The sequence below is a fragment of the Lathyrus oleraceus genome, chromosome 3 (assembly GCF_024323335.1).
Source record: "Lathyrus oleraceus cultivar Zhongwan6 chromosome 3, CAAS_Psat_ZW6_1.0, whole genome shotgun sequence".
NCBI lineage: Eukaryota > Viridiplantae > Streptophyta > Magnoliopsida > Fabales > Fabaceae > Lathyrus > Lathyrus oleraceus.
Genome location: NC_066581.1, coordinates 259,505,165 through 259,514,762, shown reverse-complemented (window position 1 = coordinate 259,514,762; position 9,598 = coordinate 259,505,165). Strand labels below are relative to the sequence as shown.

The 9,598-nt window shown below is 37.1% G+C and overlaps 1 protein-coding gene across 1 annotated transcript; it reads left to right on the top strand.

Moving 5' to 3' along the window:
- The first annotated feature begins 1,067 nt into the window (after positions 1–1,067).
- Positions 1,068–1,763, top strand: LOC127130731 (uncharacterized). Its single transcript, XM_051059698.1, has one exon. The coding sequence runs from the start codon at positions 1,068–1,070 to the stop codon at positions 1,761–1,763; it is 696 nt and encodes a 231-aa protein (XP_050915655.1).
- The last annotated feature ends 7,835 nt before the right edge of the window (positions 1,764–9,598 follow it).

Genomic DNA, 9,598 nt, shown 5'->3' with positions numbered 1-9,598 from the left:
GATACGATTATAAATGTTCCCTAATAACAACCAACAAATCCATATTTTCTACCATGAACTACGAAGCTCTAATTTTCTCATTGCACTATGAGAATATGTAGGCACGAGGGTTCGAATCCTTGGCGAGCACACTAATTAAAAACTTAATTTTCCTTTTTGCAAGTAACCTTTATATATAACACCCATTCACGCAAAGAACAGGAAAAATGGTTCCCGTTGAGTACAACGGATGTAAGGGATGCTAATACCTTTCCCTTGCATAACCGACTTCCTTACCTGTTTCTCTTCCCATGGGTTTTATCGATATTTTCCCTTTCCTTTTGGAATAAATAGAGTTCAATGGTGACTCTCTCTTGTATCGAGTGCGCGATGCACTCAGGTATTTTTTACGGTGCGACAGCTAGTGACTCTGCTAGGGACTCAATAAGCAAGTTGAGCCTAATTTTGTTTTTTTTTTCTTGTTTGTTTAGGTGTTTATCTTTACTGTTTTACTTGTCTTGTCATTATTTCATTCTTTATTGAGTTAAATATTCATTATATGATAGTATTTGTTATATTACTTGTTGTTGGGTTGAGATGGTGTTACATGAGAGAAAAGTTGTATACCCGAGCTTGAGTATACACACGGGATAATATGTGGCAATAGTAAAGTTAACCTACTTGGTGTTATTCCTCAATCAAGGTCAACATGAGATGTCACACATAGAGTAGATCCTTTTGGGAGCATCATTACCCGACGAGTCATTTGTCCCAAGAAGTGGTATCTAAAAATGGGTCTATGACTCTAGGGACCTTTACAGGAACCTCCTTATTTGAAGACTAGTACCTACCAGTGAGGGGATATTGGGTTTTTGCAGGAAACCAATACCCTACATACCTTGATCATCATGTATACGTCGAACCTTTGAACCTACTTCGAGCAGTATATACAGATTATCCAAAATATGTTGAATCTTTGAATCAATACGTGTTACATACATGCCTGCATTTTATTCACATAAAATTTATTTTAGCATGAGTATATTTTCAGGGAATCCACAATCAGTCATTTAGTAGATCATTTAATTATGGAGAAATCTGACAGGATAAATACTTACCAATACAAACTCAGGGAGTCTAAGTTTGATGAGTTGAATACGCTTGGAGCTCTTTTGATTGATGATCACATGGATGCCTTCAAGAAGACTTATGGCAACTTGTTGGCTATTCTACTGACCAAGGAAGATACGAGGTTGGTTCTCACTTTTGCTCAGTTCTATGATCCTATTATGCATTGCTTTACTTTCCAAGATATCTTATTGGCTCCCACTTTGGAAGAGTTTGCCTACATCTTGTGTATTCATGTCAAATACCAAGTTCCTTATATGAGCGCAAATGGCTTTCCAGAGCCTGTAGTGATTGCACAAACTTTTTATCTCAAGAGGGAAGTAGTTAACTCCAACATTCATACCAAAGGTAACACCAGAGGGTTTCCTTCAAAGTTTCTCATTAAAAATACCACTCTATTTACTGATAGTGGAAGCTGGGATGCTTTTTATGCAAACTTCTCTCTTCTCATCTATGGATTGGTACTTTTCCCAATCATTGAAGGTTTCATTGATAAAGTTGCTATCAACATCTTCCTGACCAAGAATCAGGTTCCCACGCTTCTAGCCGATGTTTATTTCTCTTTCCATTGGAGAAACAAGAAGAATGATGAAATGATTAGTTTATGTGTTCCTTTGCTTTACAAGTGGTTCTTGACTCACTCGCAAAGGAAATGACCCTTTTTGATAATGTGGGAGCATTGAAATGGTCCCAAAGGTTGAGTCTCTGAATGCTGAAGACATAGTATGGTATAGTCGTGACTATGATAGGGTTGAACCCATATTTAGTTATGGTGATTTCCATAATGTTCCTCTTATTGGTGCTAAGGGTGGATTGATCAATTACAATCCTGTTTTTTCACTCTATCAACTTGGTTATCCGTTTAAAGATAAGCCTGAAGTCAAAAAGTTGGAAAAATTTCTGATAGCTGAAGGGGTTGATGATTCTGAGTTGCTGAAGAGAGTACGCCATGCATGGGGAAAAATCCATCATATCGGGAAAAAGAAACTTGGAAAACAAAATTTCATTATTTTGGAACCGTATACAAATTGGGTTAAAGCTAGAGTCCAGACTATCAAGCTGCCATATCCTTGGGAACCTTTTATGAGTGTAAAGCCTCCTAGGCCTTATACTGTTTCTATTTCTGAAGTTGATAAGATTAAAGATACTATCAAGCTATTGGAAAAGGAGAATGATGATCTTCGATTTTACCTTGGTAAGCTTACACAAGATAAGGAAGACTTGAAGATTAACCTCGACCAGGAGAAAGAGCACATGCTCAAAGCGGTTGAAGTTGTTCAAGTGGAACAGAACAAACAAAGGAATATTAACGATGCTCTGAAGGGGAATTATGTTAGTCTATCCACCAAGAAAATCAACTTGCTGAAACTCAACATCAAGCTTACAAGATGGTTACTATTTGAAACCAGACTCTAACATCATCCAAGGAGATGAAGGAGAGCTATACGACTCAACTCGAAGAACCTCAAGACTAATTGAAGGATTGCAAGGATCAATTGAAGAAAGAAAAAAGTTGTTCTAAAAATCTTGAAGTTTCTCTCTCTAAATGTCAGTGTGATATTGGTTAAGCTTTTGAAGAAATCAGAGGGTTGAAAAGTCAAGCGCATCAGAGTTAAGAGGTTGTTAATCATCTTAACCAAAAGGTATCTCATTGGGAATGAAACAACCGTCATCTCAAAGTCCTCCTTGATAATAAGGAAGTGTTTCTGCAAAGTCTTCTGCATGGGCCTAACCACACCTTATTGCGCAATGTCCTCAAGGATGTGCAATATTGGAATGATAGACATGCACTCCTGGCCAAATTTTCTGACCACGCCATTGAAGATCTCCTAGGATTGCCGAAGGAAGCTTATGCTGTTATGTTTCCACATAACACTCCATGGACTGTTTTTCACTTTGTATATGTTTGTAGAGTTGTATTCAAGAGAGTTAAGGCTGATCTTCTTGTAGCTCATCGAGCAAACCTCTGAGTTATAATAATTGTACTCTTTATTCTATCTTAATGAATAAAACGAGTATGTTACATCACCGGGTTTATCTTCTATCTTATTTTCTTCAATTTTATGTCTACTTATATGAAATTGATAATTCCAAGATTCCTTGGAACTTTTCAAACTATATTTTTGGCATGCATTCATTCATTCGTCCATGCATTCATGCATTTTATTTAAAATAAAAATACAAAAGTGCTCATACCATCTTCCTTCAACCATCCAGAAAAGACGACGACTCTCCGTCACAAATATCTCACCAAAGCTAATAGTCACAAAACTATAGCCGACATGGAACAAGAAATAGTCACTTACAAGTATACCTTAGGACAGTTCCAAGGACGCATGGATCGATTTCAGGGGGAAATGGACACCATTTTAGAGTACCTTTGTACTCAGAAAGACTCTACTATAATTGTTGTCGTTGAGATTCCAATTAAGACTGTTGCTTAACCTGTTTCCAATCAATTAAGCTATATTTTAAGGTCTAGTGGTCATGCTGCTGCTTATCCCTGGGGGAATCCTTAGAATTTCAATCCACAGGTTGTAAACGGTGGTGCCTTTCTTCCATACCAACCCATGGAAATACCTATTGTTAATGGGAATTATGCTGCTTATCCACAGGGAATGCCTCCTCATCTCTCTCCTCAGGTAATGGATGTTGATAATCAAGAGGTGCCTTAAGTCCAACCTTATCAAAACTATGTGCCGGTAACTACTAAAGCACCTGATAAAGTTGAGCATGAGTATAGGGTCCTCCCATTCATGTCCATATTCCTCCACCTGCTACACAATATCCCTATCAAGGTGTCCAGTCTGCTTATCCTAAAGTGCATACTGTCTATCTTGGGGCATATGCTGCCAATGTTTTTCCACAACTGTTTGCCAATGTTGCATTCCAACATGCTCATCCTAGAGCACCATATACTCGTTATGTTCATCTTGGGGTCCGATATCCTCCAATTACTGATCCATGCACATAAATGGTTAATAATGGTATAATGTATCCTCCACAAAATTTTCCTCAATTTGCTGCTACTCGGATTCCTCAGTATGGTATTCTTCAAGTGCCTGCTCAGATTACTCTATAAGCTCCTCAGTTCTCGAGTTCCCAAGCTTATCCTCAAGGTCAATATGCTAATTAAAATATTCCAAACAAGCATGTTTATTACCAATTACTAGATGAACACATCAGAGCTATTAAAGGGTTTTCTGCACACGGCATGGATGCATAAGAGTTATGCCTTGTGCCAAATATGGTTTTACCTCAAAAGTTTAAAGTACCAGATCTACAAAAGTATAAAGGGGTCAGTTGTCCAAGGAGTCATATCACAATTTATTGTGGGAAGATGGCTTCCTATATTGATAATGATGCCTTACTCATTCATTGCTTTCAAGATAGCATGTGTCGCACCTCGAAAAAATGGGGATACGACTTTAAAGCGAAGCGCAATCGCACGCTCGCAATGATGGACTGAACAGAGTCGCCACCGAACTTTATTTATTCCTAAAAAGGAAAGGGGAAATATCGATAAAACCTCTAAAAGAAAGGATAAGATATGGTCATCGCAACCAATATTAGGATTCGGGAGTCGATTACGCAAGGGGAAGGTATTAGCACCCCTCACGTCCGTTGTACCCAACGGGAACCATTAGGTTAGTTGTGTGCGTTAGTGTTAGTTGAAATGTTAGGCTTTTCGAATTATTAGGTGGGAAAGAAAGAAAGGATGAGAAGAGAATGTTTTTGGATTTTTGTCGAAGGACTAAACCTAAGTTTTTTATTAGTGGGCCTGACAAGATTTACGAATCCTGCTCCTACGTATCTCAAAAGAGAAATCAAGGCTTACGTAGTTCTGGGTAGAAAAATGTTTGTTTGTTGGTCGATTTTAGCGAAAGCTATATTGTATTAACCGACAAAAACATCGTTTTACCCAAAACAGATGAGGAGTGGACGCATACCACACATCGAACGGATTTATAAATCTACATTCGGAAAAGCGTCATTTATCTCTACTCAACAATCGTGGCCGAAACATTGTTTTGTATCACTTAAGACAATATATCTTCCATTAAAAAAAGGTTTTTGATTAATCGCACGGCGACGAGAAAAGAGTTTAATCGGTTGGATGTATTTTGAGTGATGGCGAGAACTTGGATGAGCGAGATATACATCTCGAATCCTAGTCTCAGGAGTGCATGGTATACACCATGTTCCATTTCCAACTTATTTGCAAAAAATGTTTAATAAGAATTAAGTGTTTTGAATTTGATTGAGAAAGGGTTTGAAGAAAACCGCATTGACAATTTTAGACGATGGCGAGAGCCAAGATGGGCGAGGCATACGTCTCGAATCTTAATCTCAGGAGTGCACGATATACACCATATTCCATTTCCACCTTTATTGAAAAAGTGTTAAATAAGAATTAGGTATTTTGAGTTTTGTTGTGAAAAATGACTTGACACTAGATCAAGTATTGATGGACGTTTAAGAGAAATTTGAATGAGTGTTTGAGAGAAAACAAAGTGGATAAATTTGGATGATGGCGAGAGCTAAGATAGGCGAGGCATACGTCTCGAATCTTAATCTCAGGAGTGCGTGGTATACACCACGTTCCACTTCCATCTTATTGAAAAGGTCTTAACTATGAATTAATATTTTTTTGAGTTTTTATTAAGAAAACTGGCTTGACGTTGAATCAAGCGTTTGATGAAAGTTTGAAAGAAATGGAATAGAATAGGAGGGAGAAATGAATTGATTTGTTTATTGAGAAAATACTCGACATTGGATCGAGTCATTATTTTTGGTCTTTTGGAAATGGTTGATTTTATTCTTGTGTTAGTGTCTAACTAAACAGTCAAACAAATAAAGAAATAAAATAGTACAAAATTATTACACATCGGAGGAGTGGGGTACATTTCGTCAAATGGGGATTCAAAACCATGAAATAATTAAATCGGGCCCAAACAACAAATAATGCAATGTATGAGTGTAAGTGCAAGAGAACTGGCTCATTGTAAGAAATCCCAAGAGTAAGCTATGTGAGGTTGATGGCGATGCTTAAAAAGCAATCGACTTACAAGGGTATGGAAATGGGCTCGATATTGAATCGAGAAAAGTGTGATTCTAATAGTTTAAAGCGGTTTTGAATGGATGATGAAATTAAAAGAAACCAAATTTGTGTTATTAAATAATAATGAAACTATGAGTATGGGAGAAATTATAATAAGACATAAACATGAAAAAAATGAATGCTAAAAGAAATAAAATGCTATATATGGGTATCGAACCCACTCCACTAAAGACCATGAAACTACCCTCTCTCCACTAGGCCATTTATGATTAGTTATTATTTATAATAACAACTTGGGTATATAAACAGAACAGATTAAAATTAAAATTAAAAAAAATAAAATAAAAACTAAAACAAAATAGTCTGTTGGACTACCAAATGGGAGAAACCAAGAAAAGATACCATAGCCGCCTGGCTGTTGGGTTTCCAAAAAGATTGTGGATTGGGAACACTAAACAGCATTAACACACACTAATATACACTATAAAAAAAACAAGGGAATACTAAACATATTAATTAATTTTTATGGTTTTTTAATAGCTTAAATGTTTGTTTTTGCTTAAAATAAATAAAAGAAAAACAAAAAAGGGAGCAACAGTAACAAACATCGTCACTCCCTCTCACAACATCTTCTGTTTCACTCAAACGCTCTCTCAATCTCGCTCTCAACAAATCTCTCTCTCGCTCTCAACCTCACGTTTCTCTCACCCTCAATCATTCATCCTCAACCTTCGCTCACTCAATCGCGTCCTCAACCTCAACCCTCTCTCTCACCCTCAATCATTCATCCCCTCTCAGGTTCTCTCTCACAATCGCTCATCCTCTTTCCAAGAAATGCACAAATTTATGGTTTTCAAAGAGACTCAAGTAAAAGCTCACCTTCGGCGACGACGACGGCTCAGGTAATGATTGAATCTTCTCCCTTCGCCTATTCAAATACCGGTTTCTTTTTGATTTGGGGATTAGGGTTCTTGGTGGAGTTTTTGTCCGCCTCCAATTTTTCGTCCTTAGGGTTTCGTTTTGAAGTTTTTCCTCTCCTTTCTCTTCTGATTCTCTTCTCCTTTTATGTCCTGCAGATTTAGGGTTTGGGATTGGCTTATGCATCAAAACAGGTGTCTCTGCAAACTCCTTTTGATGTGCTCAGTTGGGATTGCTCTATTTGATGCTAGATTCGAAAATGGTAATGTGAACAGTGTACTTTCTTCCTCTAATTTGTCTCAACTCCATTTCAGGTATTTTCGAATCTTTACTGCCTTGGCTAATTGTATGTTTTTACTGCAGTGAAATTGGTTACAAGTGGACACATTGAAGAAGCTGAGAATTTGATGAAGGAACTGTTTACAGGATTGTGCTAGTAGAGCGTTTTTGCTTAGAAGTCGAAATTCATTTGTCTATACATTCAAAACCGCCTGTTCTTCCTTCTTTGGATTTGGTCTGTGGTTCCGATAGGTTTGAGTACTTCAATATTTAGGCAGCTTATTTTCAACCTTTAAACTATCATGACTGTGAGCTTCGTGCTTCTGAGTTTAAGCGCTTGGCTTTAGATTTTGCATTCTCAGAATGAAATCACTGTTGCAACTCATGATGTTGCTATTGATGCTTTTTGTTGGCATCCGTACTGTGATAGTCTTAATGGACTTCAATTCTTCTGTTTTATTCTGTTATGGTGTTGATTGTTTTACGTATTTTTGCAGGGCTATGCTTTAGCTTGCAACAAAAGACAGGTTTTGGTTTGCAACAGACTTGGAACTTCTCATATTTGGCAAGGCAGCTTTTGTGTGTACTTGATGTAAGTTCTGGATGAATATGAACTCTTTTGGATGCTCACAACTATCTCCGCCATGAAATAAGCACAACTTATACTCAAATTGCATTCCGACCTTACATGATTTGGTGCTTTTAAATGATCTAAGCTCAAAACAACCATGCTTCCTCGAATTTTTGCTCATTTATTAATCTTGATAGTTCTTTGTAGGATCCTCGGTAATCTCATGCAAGCCGTTGTTGACTTGTGTTACAAAAGGATTAGCAGCCACTTTGGAGTTAGTTGCCATGCCGTTGTTGACTTGTGTTACAAAAGGATCAGCAGCCACTTTGGAGTTAGCTGCCATTGCCGTAGCAGACACCAAGAAATGCAACTGCAGGATAAAGGCTTCCGTTTACCGCAAATGCGAACAAAAAATATACCAATATCATGATGGTCTGTGTGCATGTCAACCAGAATGTGCTTGGGAGCAACTTGGTACGGACAAAATGCTCTGAAACAAAATCCTCCACCAAGCCGACCAACGAAATTGCAAAAGCTGAAAATTGACAGTAAAGTTGTAGTATCCACAACATTTCCTCACTATGTGTTTTTTTATTGACAAAGACAGTTGTTGTTTTAGTTCTTGCGACTTAGTTCCATATTGTTCTTTGATAAATGCAATTCTCAACGACTCCCGCATGGCGGCCGGTGATCCTTCATTTCCTTCATCTATGTAATCCATTGCAAGTAGGCGGTTCTGACCGGCATTTCGAGGGTCAGGATCAATCTTGAGACATTGTTCATAAGCACTAATTGCTAGAGCAATATCACCAGCATCTCTGTAAAGAACTCCTAGGTTATTGTATGCCTCTGTGTACGTCGGATTTGCAATGATAGCTTTCTCAATCATACTTGCAGCGGCGTCCATCTTACTCTGGACGGTGTAGACAACACCAAGGTTATAATGACTGTGAAAAGTTGGGCTTGATTGACAAAGCAACCTGGTAGCATTTTATAGCTTTATCAAGGTTGTCACGACCTTTATATATAACACCTAGATTGTTACAAGCTTCCGCATAATGTGGATTGAAATGGAAGGCGATCTCATAGAACACAATAGCCATATCAAACTTAAGCATCTCACCAGAAGCAACCCCAAGATTATACATAGCATCAGCATAATGCCAGTTATAAAAATAAAGCTTTCTTATAAAAATCCACACCCCGGTTGATGTCACCCTCCAATTTAACCTTTGTTCCCAAATCTTGATTTTTATAAATCACACCCATATTGCAATATGATTTTGAATGTATGGTATTAATGAATGAATGAGAATTTGGTTGAACCTTGATTTGATTTGAATTTGGTTAAAGGGTTGGTAAAAATGTAATAAGAATGGTTGTAACTTGGTTTATGGAAATGGATATTTGGTTTAAAAAAATGGATATGGATTTTAGAAATAATCCGAGACTAATCAAAATGTCAATTTAAAATCAAAAAAACAAATAAAAACCAATTAAAATCAAATTAATCTATAATTTGTTAAAATTACTTTGATATCAACTCTAACATTTATTTGGAAATTAAAATCAATTAGAGTTTGAATCATTAGTAAAAACACAATTAAGATTAACTTGAAATTTGGAATTAGATTTACTTTGAAATTAAAATCAAATTGAAA

Excerpts from the sequence above, each read along its gene's own strand:
- LOC127130731 (XM_051059698.1), top strand. The coding sequence starts at position 1,068 with ATGGAGAAATCTGACAGGATAAATACTTACCAATACAAACTCAGGGAG.